General features: G+C 39.1%; 1 protein-coding gene across 13 annotated transcripts in view; it reads left to right on the forward strand.

The window, feature by feature from the left end:
* Positions 1-22,076, forward strand: part of EYA4 (EYA transcriptional coactivator and phosphatase 4) — a 365,716-nt gene that overhangs the window by 69,270 nt on the left and 274,370 nt on the right. For all 13 annotated transcript variants that reach the window (XM_070796186.1, XM_070796188.1, XM_070796187.1 and 10 more), the window contains exon 2: positions 9,552-9,650. In XM_070796186.1, coding sequence (XP_070652287.1) covers positions 9,618-9,650 — 33 coding nt within the window. In that variant the 5' untranslated portion in view covers positions 9,552-9,617. The remainder of the gene's footprint in view (positions 1-9,551; positions 9,651-22,076) is intronic.

Below are 22,076 nucleotides of genomic sequence, written 5' to 3' on the forward strand. Positions count from 1 at the left end.
GCAGTTTTATGTGAGGCAGTCTCTTAGTAAAGGAGAGAATTTAGTTGGAGATTATGAGGATTGCTCATGGAATCCAACGAAGCACTGAGCAACGATGCAGCAGGAAGAGCAGAGAGTCAGTGAGGCTTCATGAGTAACAGGATCCAGGGACTTGAATTCTGCCAGGACTTTCTTGCCATCTCCTGTTTTTGCTTCTCTTTCTGGGTCAGCTCATTTCTGTCTCTCCCTAGCAGATCAGCTTTTTACTCATGGCAATAGTAAAAAATAGCATCCCAAGTTTTATATGCTAGAGATTTTGCTACTGATGGAGGAGTAGCCTGGTACTTTCTCGGGCCTACATCCTAAGCCATTGGAAGGGATAGTGACGAGTCATTAGACTGAAGTAATTTGATGTCACTGGAAAAGTCCTGGGGGACTTAATGTGCTATAAGATGAATACTGGTCAGTGTGATATTCATAGATGTATATGGGCTTCCCTGGTGGCTCAGCAGTAAAGAATCTGCCTGCAATGCAGGACTTGTGGGTTCAATCCCTGGAAGATCCCCTGGAGAAGGAAATGGCAACCCACTCCAGTATTCTTGCCTGGGAAATCCCATGAACAGAGAAACCTGACAGGCAACAATCCATGGGGTTGCAAAAGCACTGGACACCACTTAGAGACTAAACAACAACAATAGGTATATAAGTACCCTCATGGGACTTCCCTGGTGGCTCAGACGGTAAAGCGTCTGTCTACAATGTGGGAGACCCAGGTTCGAGCCCTGGGTTGGGAAGATCCCCTGGAGCAGGAAATGGCAACCCACTCCAGTACTATTGCCTAGAAAATCCCATGGACAGAGGAACCTGGTAGGCTGCAGTCTATGGGGTTGCAAAGAGTCGGACTGACTGAGCGACTTCACTTCACATGCAAGCAAACCTTAATTTTATACACAAATGTTTTTGAAAATTCATTTACAATTTGATAATCTGCAAGTCAAACAATAGATTAGCTGTTCTAAATGATAGAATATAATGGAATGCCAGACACCTTGCCTTGGTCTAGAAGACTTTTCATGTATAATAAATCCTCTGAAGCCCCCACCTACAGTAGAATAGGGGCTGTGTCAGAGGTTATGGACAGAACTATCCACACACTTCCATCTCCACTGCAGAATCTTCACAGGAGCTAGAACAAGAGTTTGGGTGGGGTGCAATCTTGATATCTTACCCTAAGAATGTACTAGATATTTGGGCTTCCCATGTGTAACTAGGGGTAAAGAACCTGCTTGCTAATGCAAGAGAAGTGGGTTCAATTCCTGGGTGGGTAAGATCCCCTAGAGAAGGGCATGGCAACCCACTTCAGTATTCTTGGAGAATCCCATGGACAGAGGAGCCTGGTGGGCTATAGTCGATAAGGTCACAAAAACAGTTGGACACCACTGAGCAATTTAGCAGATAGGCATGCATACTCGGCATTTGGAAGATGGGTGGAGGAATGTAGTCTCTTTCCTTCTTCCTTTTTTCTTTGCACTGCAGCAAGACGCAAACATAGCCTCTACTGTGCATGCACCCTCACAGGAGACTCCTGGTGGAATTCCCAACCTTTGCCCGCAGAGCAGTGTGATGGTAGTGATAGGGTGAAGGGATGGCAAGGACTGTGGAATAAGGCCTGGAACTCAGGGAGAAGGAAGATGGAGCTCTCCCTAAACTTCTACTTTGGTCCATGGCCCCAGGGAACAAAAGCATATGACTTCTGGTCACCTGTCGTGGGTCATTTTGGCAGACTGATGTATTGCCAGAGCTGCAGTAGCACCAATGAAAGAATGGTTTATCCCAAGGAAAGGGGCAAAGCTCTGGGTTGAAGAGAACATAATCCGATCTTTATTTTAAAGCTATCACTCTGACTATGCCGTGAAAAATGAGGTCCAGGGAGCAGGATGGAGGGCCCTTAGGAGGCTGCTGCTTCAATGTAGGGAAGGTGATGGCTTGAACTACTATAGTATCTGTGAGGAGTGAAACATGGAGGGATTCGAGTGAACTCCTTGAGGTATTGCTAGGTCCTTTATTGAATGTGGAGAGGAGTGACAAGGAGTCGATGACAGGTGTTAAGCTTTAATGATCAGTGGGAGGCCTTGCCATCTGTGTATATAGTCCAGCAGAATAGCCACCCCCCACCCACCCCCTGCAGCTTCTGTCTTAGTTCCATGCCAGCTCTGAAACAGGGAGCACCCCTTCACCCTTCACATTTGCCTTTAGCCAGAGTAAGGGCTTCCCCGGTGGTGCGAGTGGTAAAGAATCTGCCTGCAATGAAGGTGATTGATGAGACTCAGGTTTGATCCCTGGGTCAGGAAGATCCCCTGGAGGAATAAATGGCAACCCACTCCAGTATTCCTGCCTGAAGAATTCCATGAACAGAGGAGCATGGTGGGCTACAGTCCATGGGGTATCAAAGAGTCGGACATGACTGAGCACGCACACACACACACACACACACACACACACACAACCAAGGGAAAGCATGCCTTGTTAGTCTAGTATTGATGGTTTGCTTAGAAAGACAGAGGATTAGGGTTACATCACACAGACTCCACAAGCTCTTCCTACTTCTTTCAGCATCTTCTCTTTCTTGAAAGCACAGTGTCCTTTCTGTGCCATTTCTAAGTCTAAATATCTCATGCCGTTTCTGAGAAATGTTTTTAACATTTGATATATAATCTCATCATATGTTTAAATTAGAAAATTTGCTGATTTTTTAAATTCTGATTTTCCATAGGACAGGAGTTTCCACCTTATGTCTAGGGCAGAGTTCAAGAAAAGGATATGATCAATTTTCTGTATGTTGAAAACCTAACTTTAGAAGAAATAATCTAACACAGAATGAGTGAGGTCGCTGTGATTCCTGTTCGAAATTTACCATTTCGGGGAGAATGGCCTTGAAATAGAGCTTGGAACTAAATTATTGCCTCATAAAACAGCATGAGGTTACTGTTATTCCTTAATTTTATATCTTTATTATGAGGTAATACTTCTCTTATTTGATTTGAAGAATGGTCTTGTCTTTTTCTCATGTATTTGTGAATATTAAATGTTAAAGGACTTAGCATAACAACCATTGCTAAATTATGATGTAAAATAATACTGTGTCTGCAATTAGCCCAGGTAGTTTTACTTGGTCCAGTAATATAAAATCACTGGGCTCGTAATATTTTAGTACTTTAGAGTGTTTGGCAAAGAAATAAATTCATGTTACCGTAAAACAGTTAAACTAAGTAACAATCTCAATTTTAAGGAAATATAAAGCAAAGTATTATGTTGTAACATGGAACATTGATGCAAATAACTCCCCAACTGGAACATTAAGTAGATTCTGAAGCAATGGTTAACAGAAAAAGGCTAGTCTTTGCTTTATTCTCTTATGCTTCAACAGTTTTCTGGCTGTCTTAATGTTTAATTTCACTTGAGTTAGCACCAGTGAGTGCCCAGAGATGGTAGTCCTTCTAGAATATTATCAGTTCTTTCCTAGTGATTGATATTCTTAATTTAATTCTTGTGTATCTTTTCTGGAAATACTACGTTTAAACCTTCAGTTCAGTTAAATCGCTCAGTTGTGTTCGACTCTTTGAGACCCCATGAACTGCAGAACGCCAGGCTTCCCTGTCCATCACCAATTCCCGGAGCTTGCTCAAACTCATGTCCATCGAGTCTGTGATGCCATCTAACCATATTATCCTCTGTCATCCCCTTCTCCTCCTGCCTTCAATCTTCTATATTTAAACCTCGATCACATCTTAATATTATTTTAGCGTGATCATGTGTTTTGGGTTGAGTTGTTTTTCTCAAAAGATAGGTTTAAGTTATAACCACCTTACTTGTGAATGCTACCTTACTTGGAAATAGGGTCTTTGCAGATGTAATCGAGTTAAAATGAGATTTGACCAGATTAGAGTGGGTTCTAGTCCAATAGCTGGTGTACTTGTAAGAATAGGGATATTTGGACAGAGGAAGTTCTTTGGAGAGAGAGGCAGGGAGAATATTATGTGATGGCCACACTAAGATGCATCTACTAGCCAGGGGATGCTAAGGATTGCTGGTAAACACCAGAAATTAGGAACAGACAAAGAATGATTCCTTTCTAGAGCCTCCAGAGAGGGCATGAATCTTCCAGTGTGTTAATTTAGGACTTTGTACTGTCAGACCTATGAGAGAATAGATTTCTGTTGTTTAAGCCACCTAATCTTAGTACTTTATAACAGCAACTTTAGGAAACTAAAATGACATACTATGTTATAAATAAATAATAGGCTACATTTGATTATAATAGTCATATTATTATAAGTATTTTATTGTTGCATATGTGTGCTCAGTTGCTCAGTTGTGGCTGACTCTTTGCGACCCTATGAACTGTAGCCTGCCAGGCTCCTCCTCTCTCCATGGAATTTTCCAGGCGAGAACACTGGAGTAGATTGCCATTTCCTTCAGGGGATCTTCCGAACACAGGGATCAAACCCAGGTCTCCTGCATTGATGGCAGATTCTTTACCATCTGAGCCACCAGGGAAGCTGAAAATTTAATATTGAGATTAGTCCACCAGGTACTGTGTGAGGCAAATAGGAAAATACCTATTTGCCTAATGGTATTTAAAATGGACTATTCTCAATATTAAATTTTTTGAAAAGTTACAATATTCTACCTGAAAAGCATAGCATTTTGCTTAACATAGCCACATATTTGAGACAGAATTTTCAAAATTAAGTTATATGGCTGTTTACACTTTTTGTTTGCATTGTCAAATACATTATGTATGATTTCATCCACCATTAATTTTGTCATCCATTCAGTTAATATTTGTTAACCACGTAATGTTCACCAGACACTAAGATAGGTGCTATAGATGACACTGATAAATAGGATAAAGAATACTTGCCTTAAAGAAATTACTCTGGTTTTGAAATTTATTTCCCAGAGAAAGACACAGAGTTCACTTGAAGATAGAATCTACTACTTGGAAAATTCCCTTTCATTGTTTACTGTGCTTTTAACTGATCTTGTGAAATCATTTTAGCATCATTTGGTTTTACTTACTCTGTCTTCCTGTATTATGGTGGAAAAAAATAAAATATAATTTATTGCAAAGAGGCAATAGAATCAACAATAATCAAAGTATGTGAAGCCAAAGACATAATTCTTTATCAAATTATGTATATTTTTTATGTTTCTTTTTAACCAATACCCAAATACATGCTAAATTTACATTAGTATTAGCATAGCTAAAATTTTGTGTTCCGATTTTTTTTTACTTACTATGTAATCAGTACTTTTTGCTTTTCATGTCATTTTTATAATTGTACTTCTGAGCTTTGCATTTATATTAAATTTTTTGACCATAATTTGTTTAATCAATGCTCTGCAAAGATGAAGCTACATCTAATTTTTATTACTGTGAATGCCACTGTAGTGAATACCTTGTCACTTTTGGAAGGAAATGGTTTACTCCCTAGGAAAGTTGATACATTGGGTAAAAAAGTTTAAACATATTTTAAAATGCAGTGACAGACTGCTTTCTAAAAATATTAGAAAACTTGGCATTTCAGTGGCAGTTGAATGAGGACAGCATTTTCATAGTATCCTTTCTGACACTGGGTATTAATAATATTTAAAATGATTAGTTATTGAAGATATGTATAGGAATCCAAACTGTATACGTGTTGCTTAAGTTTGCATATTTTGGCAACTGTGAAAGTGAATACTTTTTCAAATATTTGTTTATTACTTACATTTTAAATAGTGATTTTTCATATCTTTGCTTAGTCATTTAATAGTTCCTTAAACTTTGCCTCGGAGAAGGCAATGGCACCCCACTCCAGTACTCTTGCCTGGAGAATCCCATGGATGGAGGAGTCTGGTAGGCTACAGTCCATGGGGTCGCGAAGAATCTGACACGACTGAGCGACTTCACTTTGACTTTTCACTTTCATGCACTGGAGAAGGAAATGGCAACCCACTCCAGTATTCTTGCCTGGAGAATCCCAGGGACAGAGGAGCCTGTTGGGCTGCCGTCTATGGGGTCGCACAGAGTTGGACACGATTGACGTGACTTAGCAGTAGCAGTAAACTTTGTCTTAGCAATATTTTTGCTTTTAAAGTCATCTTTATAGTATTTATTGAAGATATTTTTATAATCTGTTGTATCTTTTTATTTTGCGGGCTATTTTTCTCTATTCAGAAATAAAAAGTTTTGGTTTTGTTTTTACATAGCTGAATTTAATGTTTCTTCCCTTGATACTCTGGTACAGTATTTTTGCCATTCATCTTACCCATCTATTAGATGAAAAGGAACATTAGATTCCCCCTTTAAGACAGTACTTGGCTAATTTGTTATCCAGGTCGGATCAGATCAGATCAGATCAGTCGCTCAGTCGTGTCCGACTCTTTGCGACCCCATGAATCGCAGCACGCCAGGCCTCCCTGTCCATCACCAACTCCCGGAGTTCACTGAGACTCACGTCCATGGAGTCAGCGATGCCATCCAGCCATCTCATCCTCTTCATCCCCTTCTCCTCCTGCCCCCAATCCCTCCCAGCATCAGAGTCTTTTCCAATGAGTCAGCTCTTCGCATGAGGTGGCCAAAGTACTGGAGTTTCAGCTTTAGCATCATTCCTTCCAAAGAAATCCCAGGGCTGATCTTCAGAATGGACCGGTTGGATCTCCTTGCAGTCCAAGGGACTCTCAAGAGTCTTCTCCAACACCACAGTTCAAAAGCATCAATTCTTCGGCGCTCAGCCTTCTTCACAGTCCAACTCTCACATCCATACATGACCACAGGAAAAACCATAGCCTTGACTAGATGAACCTTTGTTGGCAAAGTTATGTCTCTGCTTTTGAATATCCTATCTAGGTTGGTCATAACTTTCCTTCCAAGGAATAAGCGTCTTTTAATTTCATGGCTGCAGTCACCATCTGTAGTGATTTTGGAGCCCAGAAAAATAAAGTCTGACACTGTTTCTACTGTTTCCCCATCTATTTCCCATGAAGTGGTGGGACCAGATGCCATGATCTTGATTTTCTGAATGTTGAGCTTTAAGCCAACTTTTTCACTCTCCACTTTCACTTTCATCAAGAGGCTTTTGAGTTCCTCTTCACTTTCTGCCATAAGGGTGGTGTCGTCTACATATCTGAGGTTATTGATATTTCCCCCGGCAATCTTGATTCCAGTTTGTGTTTCTTCCAGTCCAGCGTTTCTCATGATGTACTCTGCATATAAGTTAAATAAACAGGGTGACAATATACAGCCTTGACAAACTCCTTTTCCTATTTGGAACTAGTCTGTTGTTCCATGTCCAGTTTTAACTGTTGCTTCCTGACCTGCATTATCCAGGTAGTAGGGAGAAAATGACTGTAAAGAAAATAATCCCTTACAGTTTCTTCCTGCAGGAGAGAGGAAGGCTCATGATGCTGGCAGATGTAGAATTTTAGCAGTTTAGCATCAGTTGGACTAGTGGCCACATTTCCTAAGTTGCGCACCTTATCCAAGGCAAGGGTGGGCCAGAGTGGTCGGGCCAAGGATCAGGAGGTCCGCTTGGATGGGAAGAGCAAACCAGAGATCAGCAAGAAGCAGGACAGGAAGGGAGAACCAGATGTGATGCGAGGGTCTGTAAGGAGATGGGGGAGAGTGGGAGAAGAAAGACGAAGGTGCTAGGTGAAAAGGAAAGAGCTGGGCTCTTTCCCATCACCATTTCTCAGGGCCACCTCCAACACAAAGAATGACATCTTTAAATCTAGAACTCCCTGGCTATCTATCTTCCTAAATTCAGATGTATACTGTAACACCTTTCAATGTGTTAATATCTACCCTTCCTCATCCCCACCTTAAATGCCCTTTAAAATAGTGCTTTTCTTTAAAAATGACACCTTTCTGGTTTTGGAGTAATTGTAATCAGTTTCTTACTGAGACTGTCACAATACATACATATAAGTTGCCATTCCCATTTTAAGACTTTTAAAAATTTAAAAATTAAAATTAGAGAAAATTTTAGAAAAGAATCTTTGATTTGTGTCTCTGTGTTCGTGTATATGTAAAACAATGTACATTTTAAAACGTCTTATGTTCTAATAAAGTAACTGGTTTATTAAAGACTGTACTGCAGGGCAGAAAAGAAAAGAAACTAAAACCATGTCTTTCTAGTTGTAGTAGGGAATACTTAAAACCAAGTAAAACCCCTCCAATATGTTGAATGTTCTATAAAGTGAGTTGGGAACATATTGCTTCTGCAGACTGGAATATTTATTTTCCACTTAAATGATATCTTTGAAAACTTTTGATGTCTCTAAATATTCCTTGAAATGTAAGCTTAATAATTTATATCTGTGTTTATGCTTATAATGAACACTTTTTTATAGAGATCTTTTTATAAACTCATATTCTTTTAATTTTATTTTAGAATTAGAATATGAAGGGCTGGAAATGTATCATTACTAATTTAAAGTGCATTTCATAGATTAGTGAGCTTGAGCATTGTTTTGTGGTGATTGACCATTTTTCTGTAGGAGTGCATATGCTTTTCTGTTTAGACTGTAAGAGCTCTTTATTATGTCAAGGACATTAGCTTATTATTAATTTGATATTTGCAGAGATACTTCTATATTTTCATGTATCTTTTAATTGTGATTAATTGTGGGTATGGGGGGGAACTCAAGGGGGTGTTTGGCTTTTTTTGTGTTATATTCCATTGCTTCTATTATATAAGTCTTCTCTATATGGGAATTTAAAATATATATGCCTCTTAGAGTATATTTAGACTTCAGTTTGCCTGGAAAATTTTTAATGTATTATATCAAATAAAGATAAATTTTTTTGAGTAGTTTACTGACCAGTTTTCCTTCTTACATATTTCTGTAACACCTTTTTATCATGATAGTCTTATTTTCATTCTTTTTAAAAAATTGTGCATGCATTTTATCACATTATATTTTTTAGAACAGAATTTGATCATCTGGCAATTGAGACAAATTTTCCTGTAGTATGGAGATGTCGTATTAAAATACACATTATATTTTCTTCAATTTTATATTCTTTAGAAAATGAATGGTTAATGCAGACTTTTGGAGAAGGAAATGGCAACCCACTCCCGTATTATTGCTTGGAGAATCCCATGGACAGAGGAGCTTGGCGGGCTATAGTTCATGGGGTCTGAAAGAGTTGGATACGACTGAGCAACTAACACAAAACACAGACTTTTAACTTTTGATCTGTCAATTGCGTAATAACAGACCTCTCTCAGCAAAATAGCACACTGGGTGTTTACTGCACCCTGGGTCTCTGAAGTTGTCCTCAGATGCTTTTGTTTATCTGCAGGATGCCTAAGTAGCTGTTTACTTATCTCAGTATTACTATGATGTGATTTTCAAGGTCATCATTTCTATCAGATATGGGAACAATATTAAGAAATTTTGTTCTTGAAAAATAATGTCTCTACAGATTATTATCATGTAAATCAAAGTTTTGGTAACTTTACAAATAATTTTAAAAGATAACTTTTTCATTTTTCCACTTTGTTTTCATCATTTTGTTTCAGATAGTCCATTTTTAATTGGAGGAAGCTGCTTCTACTTGGGGGTGGCAGGAGAAGTAAGAAAACCACATGGAAGACTCCCAGGATTTAAATGAGCAATCCGTAAGTCGTAATTCTATCTCAGTTTTACTGAAAAATGTTGTGGTAAGAAGACTCAAAATCATACTGGAAGGGATATATTGTAAAAAGCAAGTTTTTGCTAAACATATTTTTAGTCAAATTTTGAATCTTCTTTCAAGATCATAAAACATACCTTTGGAAATGTATACTGTTTCTGCTTAATGATATCATATATTGAGGTCTTCCTTGATTGTCTGCTTGTAAAGACAATGATAGAAAGATGAGGGCATTGAAATTGTGCAAAGTGTTTTTTACTGTCTAAACAGTTTTACACACCTCCTTTATTAGGTTTTATTCCAGAGGTACTTGGATGGTGCATGTGGGGTTGAATGTCAGGAGTATGAAAGGTGAAGCATATCACTTGCATGCCTATTGTTCACTTTAAGGGTGGCGACCACAGTCCTGAAGGGATTTTCTTATTTTGCTAAGGTCTTTATAGGGCTTCCTTGTGGCTCAGCCAATAAAGAATCTACCTGCAATGCGGGAGACCCAGGTTCGATCCCTGGGTTGGGAAGATCCCCTGGAGAAGGGAAAGGCTGCCCACTCTAGTATTCTGACCTGGAGAATTCCATGGACTGTATAGTCCATGGAGTTGCAAAGAGTCGGACACAACTGAGCGACTTTCACTTTGCCCAGGGAGGAATGCACGAGATTGGTGGCAACCATTCTAAAATTCAGATTTCTCAATGGGAAAGGACTTATATAGCCTTTCCTCCTAATTTATTAGTAGTGTCTTTGTGATACTAGTCCTTGAGTGTGTGCAATGGGAGTCAGTGGAAGGTTCTCCTTTCACTCCCCACTCCCACAGTACCATCAGTTGCATCCCAGATGTTCTGCCCACAATTGGTGATGTCACAAATGAGGAGATGTATACTTACCATGTGTGCATTATTTGCTTGTATGATCATGACTAGATCTTAGAATCTTAGGTTCTCATCAGGCAACAAAGGACAATATATTTGTTATAATAATATGCTTCTGGAAATGATTTCTGAAATGAGTTCAATTTTAAAATTCAGAGTAATGTGCTTTCTGATGTATATATGTTGTTCCAAGTTAGTTTGCTTTCTGTTAGTGATTCATTTAAATGACATGATAACTGAGGTTTTAATTTATAGATAGATATGACCATTGTCTAATGTCTTTATATATTATTATGTAATTTCACTGGTATCATTGCAGGAAAAAATGTAACAAAAAATTACAAAGACCATTAAAAAATTCGTCAAATAGTAGAGGTTATTCCTCAAAAATGCCTGAGTTTTTACAAAAGTAGATCAAAGGCAATTGGGAAGCAGGGGCTTCAGAGTAGTTTTTTAAAATGCTGGTTATTGAACTTAAATATTAGTAGCATGGGCTGTAGTGAAATGGATGATAGTATGATGATATGTCACCTATGCCATTCACTGCCTGTCTTTTGATCGCAGTGGCATCTGAGGTCTGAAAGTGTGACCATGTACCTGAGTGAATGATGATGTCATCTTAGAGGCAGTGCTTTGTGAGAAGGCTACTGTATATCTGTACTTTGTTCCGACACACTGGGCATTACTTAAAAGTTTGTGTCCATCTGTATAAGAATGTGTGTGTGTGCATGCGTGTGTGCACGTGTGAGCTAGATTGACCTACCGTCCCTGTTTTCCAGGGACCCAGGAGTTTCCTGTGACTTGGAACTTTCAAAGCTAAAGTTGGTAGAGTCCGTGCAAACCAGGGTGATCCAGTTAATTACCATAGGGTGTGTATATTTATACTTAAGAACAAATTTTTGATTCAGCATGGTTAGATGAAGCTAAAGACAATATAGTCTTAGGTTTAACATTAGAGTGAGGTTATTACACAAGATGCTTCATATCACTTTTTACAAAATGAAACCCAACCCCTGTAAATCATATAGGGTTTACTCCTAGTGATATTTTAATGCTGTGGAATTTGGTTTGTTTTTTTTTTAATTAAGTTCTCAGTGTTGTTCATGTTCAGCCAGGTTTGAGAATCAGAAATCTTGAGTGACTGACCTTCTGGTCTTTCAGCTCAAACCCAGCTGCTGAATTGGTGGTAGGAATGGGAGAGATTTCGAGAGAAGGAAAGATTGCTCTCATTCTTTCTTTTTCTCCCTCCCCAGTACTAAACTCTTCCCCTGCGGATGATGATCAGATCAGAGTCAGAATGGAAGCCTCTGTTCTTTGGTCATCAGGAGTGGGTTCATCTCTTTTAACCCACAGGAAATGTGAAGTTTTTGTCAAGGGTTCATGGCTTGATGGCTTTAATTTTGTAAACATCATAAATCCTTCTCCTTCAGCATCCTTAGACTTAGCAGAAATACAGGCCAATCTGTTCATCTTGTGCATGTGTAAAGGGATGCTTGGGACTATTAAGTCCCAAGTCAGAGTTGGGACTTCACAATAGTCTTCTGACTCCAAGTCCAAAGCTTTCCCCATTACATCCACATGCCTTAAATACATTTGAATTTTCTTGTTTGAACTTTCATTACCATAGAATAAACTCCCATTTGGGTGAAATGATTCCTATTTGAATGAAATCTTTAAATGACTTTAAATCTTGCAGAATATATTGATTAATATCTCAAAACTTTTTGAAAAAATGTTTGGCATTTATTAAGATAAGGACAAATAGGCTGAAATTTTTTAAAAGTTCATAATAAAATGAAAGAGAAAGTTCATAATAAAATGAAAGAGAATTTACTTATATCATACCTATTTTACTTCAAAAAAAGTTTTTTCTCTAGGTGTAGATGTAGCAAGAGGTGTCATTTATTGCACACCTTATGCTCATCTAGCATTTTCTGTATACTAACTTCACTCCTTACCATATCCTTGCTTCGTGTTTGTTAGGGTCATCATTTTACAGATAAGAAAACTGTGGCTTAGAGAATATTAAGGTCAACCAGCTTTTAAGTAGCAGAGATTAGAATCGAACCTATTTTTCAGTTCAGTCTCTCAGTTGTGTCCAACTCTTTGTGACCCCAAGGACTTCAGAATACCAGGCTTCCCTGTCCATCACCAACTCCTGGAGCTTACTCAAACTCATGCATGTCCATCGAGTTGGTGATGCCCTCCAACCATCTCATCCTCTGTCATCCCCGTGTCCTCCCACCTTCAATCTTCCCTAGCATCAGGGTCTTTTCCAATGAGTCATTTCTTCACATCAAGTGGCCAAAGTACTGGAGTTTCAGCTATTTTTATCCGGCCCTAAAATCAGTTGGTTTTTAATAAGTATGTATGTTCATTCTTGCACATTCAGCTGCCTTCCAGGAGACATAGCTGCCTTGGAGCACAAGGGTCTGTACACTCAGCAGATAAAAACTGAGCTGAACCCATCAGCTTTCCTCTCCCAGTTTTTCCCTCTTTCTCCTCTCTTCCATCTCAGTGGGTGGCATCATCAGCTACTGAGTAAGTTCATTCAGAAAACTGGAAGTCATCCTTTTCTCCTTCATTCCCATTTCAAAATCATATCCATTCTTAATTTTTAGTATCTCTCAAAGTTGTTCTTTTGGTTCCAAATCCTTATTTTTGATCTTTACTTTTATCTCCTGTAGTTTTCTGCTCTAAGTTTTTTCTATAGTGGTCTTCCTAATTTACATATCTAAAGTGAAATTCGCTCAGTCCAGTCGTCCTCAGTCCAACTCTTTGTGACCCCATGGACTATACAGTCCATAGAATTCTCCAGGCCACAATACTAGAGTGGGTAGCCTTTCCCTTCTCTAGGGGATTTTCCCAACCCAGGGATTGAACCCAGGTCTCCTGCATTGCAGGCGGATTCTTTACCAGCTGAGCCACAAGGGAAACCCAAGAATACTGGAGTGGGTGCCTATCCCTTCTCCAGCGGATCTTCCGGACCCAGGGGTTGAACAGGGGTCTCCTACATTGCAGGTAGATTCTTTACCAACTGATCTATCAGGGAAGCCCTTTATATATCTAATCCCATCCTTATTCTACTTAATAACCTTCACAGGCTCTTTCTTGCCTTCAAGAGAAAAATCCAAAGTGTGTAGTAAAGCACTCAGATTTCATTGCTTGCCTTTATCTATAGTTTTAGTTTTGGCTTCTCTCGGTTCCTTGAATCTCGCAGGCTCTCTGTGGTTTCTATGTCTTTGCTAGTACTCTAACTTCTTCCCTCACTGGAGAACATGTAAGTCTTGACTACTCGCTCTGGGTTTCACTCCCTCGAGTAAGGCTCTCGGGTTTCCTCCTCCTTCCCCAGGCAGTCAGCTGCACTGGGTCAGGGGCCCCCGTGCTGTGCTGCTGTACCCTTTGGCATTTACCTCTCTACCCCAGGACTTACCCCACAGAGCTGAAGTCTTATCTGTTTATTTGCCTCCCTACTAGATTATAAACTACTTAAGAGTAATAATGGGTCTTGATCATCTTGTATCCTTCCTTCTTAGCACAATTCTTACTGACATTCAATAAATGTTTTCTTCAAAGCTCTTATATACTGTTAGTAAGGTATGTTAGTGAATAGCCTGACAAATTTTAGAAAGCCAAGATATTATTCTCAGAATGGATTACTGACTCATGAATTCATATATCACTTATTTAAAACAGTTGCGTATAACATGTAACACTAGTTTTTAACAGCACGTGATGAAAACAAATTTTGGTCCTTATTTTTTTTTTTTTTTTTTTGCACTTATCTGGATTACTTTTTGCAGTCTGGTTTAGAGGATCTAGGAAATTTTAAGAGGTAAACAAAGTAAAATTTAACTTTCATATTTGAAGTTCTTTATTAGAACTTTATAATTACTTAGAAGCAGTTTGTTATATCCAGTTATAGCTCACTACAGTTTTTAATGACATGTTGCTCTTATTAGTAGAAATAAACATGAATATAGATTATGCAGAGCAGTATTTATACTAACAATCAGAAATACCTTTGATACTCTAAAATATATTATATTCTTTGTATTCAAATAATGACTAATCAGTATTTATGTTTTTATAGCTCCTAGAGTATCCTTACACATTGACAAATTTTAGTCTTTTTTAAAGATTTCCACAGATTTTTTCTAGTCTGACTTATTCATATCAAAGTGAGAGGGCACTTGGCCTAAATTTACCATCAAGCTAGAAGGTTTTAAAAAATATTGTTTATAAGTTCAAGTACTACATGTTACATAGTAAAATGTTAGTGTTTACTAAATAAAATGAGGTAAAATGAATTACAGTTTATGATGCAATTGCATTCCCTAATATTAAACATTAAGGGCCTGAATTTTCCTACATTATTACTGAATCAGTTAACTTACATTACTGATGACATATTTCAATTAGTGAAGTCTAAATTAAGTCACATCCCTTGGATCCATATTTTACATCATGTGTTTCAAAAGTATTTTTAGAAGTTCATATATATATATATATGTAGGCATTACTAGTGTTTATTTTCTTGCATCAAATCTGCTAATTTAATAATGCATATGAAAATTCCAGAGTTAGCTTAATAAACTAACCTCTTTTCTTTCTGTTTTTCACCCCTGGACTACCAAATGACTTTAGAATTATTCCTCAGTTCTTTGTTCTTAGAGATTCTACAATATCATTTTTGCCTGTAGCCACTAGATCATCTTTAAAACCTGGACTACTCTCTGAGCTATTTGGATAGGTTTTTAACTGTTGTATGGAATTGAATATACCAACAAACTCTCCACCTAGGTATAGAGCTTCAGAATCAACAACTTCTATCAGTGTTTCAACTCTATGCAAGAAAAGAATTATTTTTATTAGTTTCAGTTTAAAATCACTTTTTCATTTTTGATAGTGTAGCATTATCAATATCTAGAAATCCTATTAGTCTTCTATTGTTTTTTATCTTGGATAGTCTAATCAATTTAAGCATCATGCACACAGTGTATTTTATTCAGTTATAGCCAAGATAAGCTTATTCGTTTTGAGGCTACAAATCTGTTTGGAAGAACTTGGCCTTTTAATTAGTCAAAAGAACCATATTTATAACATGTAATTTTTATAGCATCGAACTGGACAATGTATTTCAGAATTCAACAGAATTCTGCTTAAAGTTGAGTCAGTTTCAGAATTGATGTAGCTCCCAGTTATCAATTATAGCTTTACTTTGCAATTAGATAATAGAGTACCTAAATGGTGAAATTACCAGGTAGTGTCTTTAAGACATCAGATGTACTAAAGCATCTGAAAACCATTTACGTTGATGAAAGCAGGTAAGACAATGTGTGCAGCAGCATGGATTCTGGAATAAGAGCTGGCAAGCTCACACTCCATCATCACAGCTTTCTGGCTGTCACAACCTTGTCACAATGCAACTTGATTTCAAATTACTTCAGTCCAGTTCAGCTCAGTCGCTCAGTCGTGTCCAACTCTTTGTGACCCCATGAATCACAGCATGCCAGGCCTCCCTGTCCATCACCAGCTCCCAGAGTTTACGCAAACTCATGTCCATCGAGTCGGTGATGCCATCCAGCCATCCCATCCTCTATCATCCCCTTCTCCTCCTGCCCCCAATCCCTCCCAGCATCAGGGTCTTTTCCAATGAGTGGCCCTCCAATACTTTGGCCACCTCATGCAAAGAGTTGACTCAAATTACTTAACCAAAAGGAAAAGATTTTTAAAATATGGAGGGAAATGTAAGTTATTCCACTATGATTACAAGTCAGCCACACAATTGTCATGGCTAAATCTTTAAAACATGGATAAGCAGAATGTATTAAAATGGTAATAATTCAACAGATTCAATTAAACCAATAATTACTGTTTACTCTCTGTCAGGAATTTTGCTAAAGTTGAAATGATGAGTATATTACAATTTCTGTCCTGCCCGAGTTTTAGCTTAATATATGGTTGTAAGTTGTTAAGTTCTAAAGTTACCAGTAGTTTAAAATGAGATTTGGGCAATGGCTACTAATTTACTCAATGAATATTTGTGAGGAGCTGCTATATTTGAAGCATGGTTTTAAATGTTGGAGATGCTCGGTGGACAAAATAGACAAATATGATTCTCATGGAGTTTATTATACTTTAGCAGGGAGAGATGAACAGGAAAACAATATTAGATACTAGAAAGTAATAGTGCATGCAGCAAAACCAAATAAAGCAGGGAGAGGGACAGGACATTCTGGAGCTAAGGTGTGTGGATGGGGCAAAGTGTGGGCTTTGAAGAGTAGTCAGGGGGCTTCCTAAAGGAAATCAGTCCTGAATATTCACTGGAAGGACTGATGCTGAAGCTCCAATAGTTTGGCCACCTGATGTGAATAACTAACTCGGAAAAGCCCATGATACTGGGAAAGATTGAAGGCAGGAGGAGAAGGGGATGACAGAGGATGATATGGTTGATTGGCATCACTGACTTGATGGACTTGAGTTTGGGCAAGCTCCAGGAGTTGGTGAAGGACAGGGAAGCTTGGCGTGCTGCAGTCCATGGGATCACAAAGAGTTGGACACAATTGAGCAGCTGAACTGAAATGAGGCTGTCACTGAGAAGATGGCATTGTGCAAAGACTTGAAGGAGCCACCTGGGCATCTGGGGAAAGTGAGTTTTTGTTAGCAGGAATAGTAACTATGAAAAAAGTGAGATGGCACCGTGCCTGATATAGTTAAGGAATAGAAAGGAGGCCAGTGTTGGTGCCAGTAGTGGGATAGTCAAGGGGGGAGATAAGGAAGTGATCATGATGGGAGCGTGCAGGTAAGGAGACAGATTGTGTAGACATGTTGTACAGATTGTGTGGGCCATTGTAAGAGCTTGAGCTTTTCTCTGAGTTACACGGGAAACAATTTGAGGGTGAGCTTAGGGATGTCATGATGGGACTTAAGTTTTTAAAAGATCAAAATGTCTGCTGTGTTGAAAATGGTCTCTTTGAGGTCAAGAGTAGAAACAGGGCTGTTCTAAACATTCAGATGTGAAATGGACAAGATAACAGTAGAAGTAGTGAGACATGGTTGAATTCGGGATATGGTTTGAACCTAGAGCTGAGAGGACTTGCTGACAGGTTGGATGTGGATTATGAGGGAAAGACCTTGACTTCCAGGTCTTTGTCCTGAGCAGTGGGAAGGATGGGGTTTGGCATTTACTGAGATGGAATGAGTTAGAAAGACTAGGTTGAGGCTGGAGATCAGGAGTTCAATTTTAGACCCTGCAACAGAGTCATTGCTATGCTTTCACCAATTCTGTTTCATACTTTTTTCTGGTGCATCTGGGACTATCCTTCCTGGACTCCTTACCCTTAGACAGGGTGGTATAGCTAATTTAAGGGAAGTGATGTGGGTGTTATTTCCAGACTGAGGCAGTGAGAAACCTGTGCCTGATTCTGTAGTCTCTATGTTTGCCTAGTGTTTGGAAAAGGAGGAGGAGGTGACAGGTAAAGATGGCTGGGCTCCAAGATGGAGGAAGATTGAATTGTGGAGTCCCTGCATGAGGGACAGCTTTCCAGGAAAGTATTAAAGCAACTGGATTAAAAGGGACATAATACATTTTACCTATTATTTGAAAAATGAGTGGGGAGTCAGTTGTAACCATTTGGAACCTGGGAGAGAAGGTTGAACTTGAAATATAAATTTGGGAGGCTTCAGGGTATTGATGATGTTTAAAGAACTGTTATTGGTTGATATCACCAAGAGATTAAATCTAGATAGAGATAAATTGAAAGGACTGAACTCTAGGGCGTTCACATTTACAAATGACAGTTTACATAAGATAGCAGCTTGATCCTAACACAAGCATAACCATAACACCTGTAAGCACTGACTTATGCCACAGTTAGTATATGTTACCAAAGCCAGTGAATTCTCTTATTTCAAGTTTCCCAATGATCAAATATTATATCTGGGTTACTGGAAGCTAGCTTATAGCCAAATAGGTATTCAAACATCATTCACTTCTTTATTTTCTATCAAAGTTGTTCTGAACAACAAGCTGAACAACTCATGAGTCATGTCCGACTCATTGTGCCCCCATGGACTGCAGCACACCAGGCTTCCCTGTCCTTCATTATCTCTTAGAATTTACTCAAACTTATGTCCATGGAGTTGGAATTGCCATCCAATCATCTAGTCCTCTGTTGCCCTCTTCTCCTCCTGCCATCAATCTTTCCCAGCATCAGGGTGTTTTCCAATGAGTCAGGCTTTGCATTAGGTGGCCAAAGTGTTGGAGCTTCAGCTTCAGCGCTAATCCTTCCAGTGAATATTCTGGGTTGATTTCCCAAAGATTGGTTTGATCGCTTTGCTCTCCAAGGGACTCCCAAGAATCTTCTCCAGCACCACATTTCGAAAGCATCAGCACTCTTTATGGTCCATACAAGACCACTGGGAAAACCATAACTTTGACCATACAGTCTTGCCTTTTAATACACTCTAAGTTGTCATAACCAGTCCATTCTAAAGGAGATCGGTCCTGGGTGTTCTTTGGAAGGAATGATGCTAAAGCTGAAACTCTGGTACTTTGGCCACATCATGCAAAGAGTTGACTCATTGGAAAAGACTCTGATGCTGGGAGGGATTGGGGGCAGGAGGAGAAGGGGACGACAGAGGATGAGATGGCTGGATGGCATCTCCGACTCCATGGATGTGAGTTTGAGTGAACTCCGGGAATTGGTGATGGACAGGGAGGCCTGGCATGCTGCAATTCATGGGGTTGCAAAGAGTTGGATGTGACTGAGCGACTGAACTGAACTGAACTGAAGTTGTCATAGCTTTTCTTCCAAGGAGCAAGTGTCATTTAATTTCATGGGTACAGTCACTGTCTGCAGTGATTCTGGAGCCAAGAAAATAAATTCTATCACTGTTTCTACTTTTTCCCCATCTATTTGCCATGAAGTGATGACTGGATGCCATGATTCAATTTTTGAATGTTGAGTTTTAAGCCAGCTTTTTCACTCTCTACTTTCATCCTCATCAAGAGGCTCTTTAGTTCTTCTTTACTTTCTGCCATTAGAGTGGTATCATCTGCATATCTGAGATTGTTGATATTTTTCCCAGCAGTGTTGATTCCAGCTTGTGCTTCATCCAGCTGGGCATTTCACATGATGTACTCTGCATATAAGTTAAATAAGCAGGGTAACAATATACAGCCTTGATAAATTCCTTCCTTCCTTCCCCAATTTGGAACCAGCCCATGTTCCACGTCCTGTTCTAACTGTTGCTTCTTGATCTGCATACAAGTTTCTCAGGAAGTAGGTAAGGCGGTCTGGTATTCCCGTCTCTTGAAGAATTTTCCACAGTTTGTTGTGATCCATACAGTCAAAGGCTTTAGCACAGTCAGTGAAGCAGAAGTAGATTTTTTTTTTTGAATTCCTTTGCTTTTTCTGTTATCCAGCGGATGTTGGCAATTTAATCTCTGGCTCTTCTGCGTTTTCTAAATCCAACTGGTGCATCTGAAAGTTCTCAGTTCACGTTCTGCTGAAGCCTAGCTCGAAGGATTTTGAGCATTACCTTGCTCACATGTGAAATGAATGCAATTGTACAATAGTTTGAACGTTCTTTGGCATTACCTTTTTTTGGAATTGAAATGAAAACTGACCTTTTCTGTCAGAGTTACAAAGTTAGAAGAAAGTACTCAACAAGTAGTGTTTTCTTATTGCTATGTTTGTAGATACAATGTTTCTAGGATCCCAGGTTAGTAAAGGATTGAACTACATCAGGGATACTCACCTTCAGCATTGTTGAATGTCTAACCTATTTAGACAGGATAATTCTTTGTAGTAGGGGGAGTGTCCTGCGCATTGGGTGATGTTTAGAAGCATTTCTGGTATCCACCCACTAGATGTCAGTAGCACCTTCTTCCCTCCCCTACTTCCTCTCTTTAGTCAGTCAAAAATGTCCCTAGATATGGACAGATGTTTTCTGGGGGCAGCCAAGAATCACAGATCTGCCTTTAGTGAGCCATTTGTTTACAAATTTATTCCCTGAAAAATATTTGAGGAGGTTTACCTGAACATTTAATATAATGTGCTATGTTAACTTATTGAGGGAGATGGGATGAAAGGCAAGCACATGATAATACAGAATTTAAGCAAGAAAACAAAACAACATTGCCAGGTTAGCTGTATAAAATACGAAGTACTCTGCTATCAACAGGGAAAGTCTGTTTCAGAAAGACCAAGAAAGGAATTCTAGATAGGTTAGGTCATACCTTAATTTGATCTTGAAAGAAAGGATGGAATTGTGTGGACACAAAAGGACCTGTCCTGGTCTGGTGAATAGTAAGAATGAAGACTCAGAAGTGCAAAATATAAGGCAGTAAAGCCTGCCTTGGAACTGTAGATGGATTAGAATGACTGAATCAGGAACTTTCTGGGGATAAAGATGCAGAGCAGCGGGAACTCAGGCTAGGAAGTCCTGAGACCATACTCAAAAGAGTCTTTGAAGCCAAACTTCTGTATTTACAAGGTGCTTGGTGTCCAGCAAGGTGCTCGTCACAACATAAAGTACAGAGTTACATGAGATGCTGCTCTGCCTTTGGACTTTTATCTTGGACATAATGGAAAGTCCCATAATTTTTGAGCAAGAGAATAATATTTTTAAAATGATGTTTTAGGAAAATTAACCAGATGGTAGGAAGATTAGTGAAAGTGTGAAACTTGGCATGGAAGATGGTTTAGGGGCCCTTGAAGCAGTTTATGTGTGAGCTGAAAAAGGCCTCAACCAGGGGCAGCAAACTTTTTTTGGTAAAAGTCAAGACAGTAAATAATTTTGAGTTTTCTGGCCATACAGTCTCTGTGCAGCTCCTCAGCTGTGCTGGTGGAGTGTAAGAGCAGCCATATGTAACACATACATGAATGGGCATTGCTGTGGTCTAATAAAACTTTATGTACATAAACAAATGGCAGGTTGTGGATCATACTTAGCCAGCTCCTGGTCTAATAGTTGAAAGAAAGCTAGGAGAGAGTTCAATAAAAAGAACTTGAAAAAAACTTTACTGAACTTGGATAATTAACCAACAGGGTTAATAGGAGGAAGGTGAGTGGTAGATGTGGAGAGGGAAAAAGCAAGGTTTATCCTAGAGTTTCAGGCTTAGCAGGTACCAGTAAGAGAGTTCAAGAGCAAGTGTCAGTGATTTCAGTAACCAGAAAGATGTGTTTGAATTTATAACTTTTGAGAACCTGTCAAACTAGCAACTGGCTCTGTTGTGCCATGAGGGGATGTCTAGGCTGGTCGGAGAGAGCAAAAGAGTATTTTTAAAGATGTTGTACCTAAGGGGAAATTATAGCTGGCTAAAGGACAGAAGGGCTTCCCTGGTGGCTCAGTGGTAAAGAATTCGCCTGCCAATGCAGAAGTGCGTTCAACCCCTCCGTCAAGAAGATCTCCTGGAAAAGTAAAGAGCTACCCACTCTAGTATTTTTGCTGGGAAATCCCATGGACAGAGGAGCCTGGTGGGCTATAGTTCATGGGGCTGCAAAAGATTCGGACACAACTTAGTGACTAAATGACA

This window comes from Bos indicus, chromosome 9 (assembly GCF_029378745.1).
Source record: "Bos indicus isolate NIAB-ARS_2022 breed Sahiwal x Tharparkar chromosome 9, NIAB-ARS_B.indTharparkar_mat_pri_1.0, whole genome shotgun sequence".
Lineage (NCBI taxonomy): Eukaryota > Metazoa > Chordata > Mammalia > Artiodactyla > Bovidae > Bos > Bos indicus.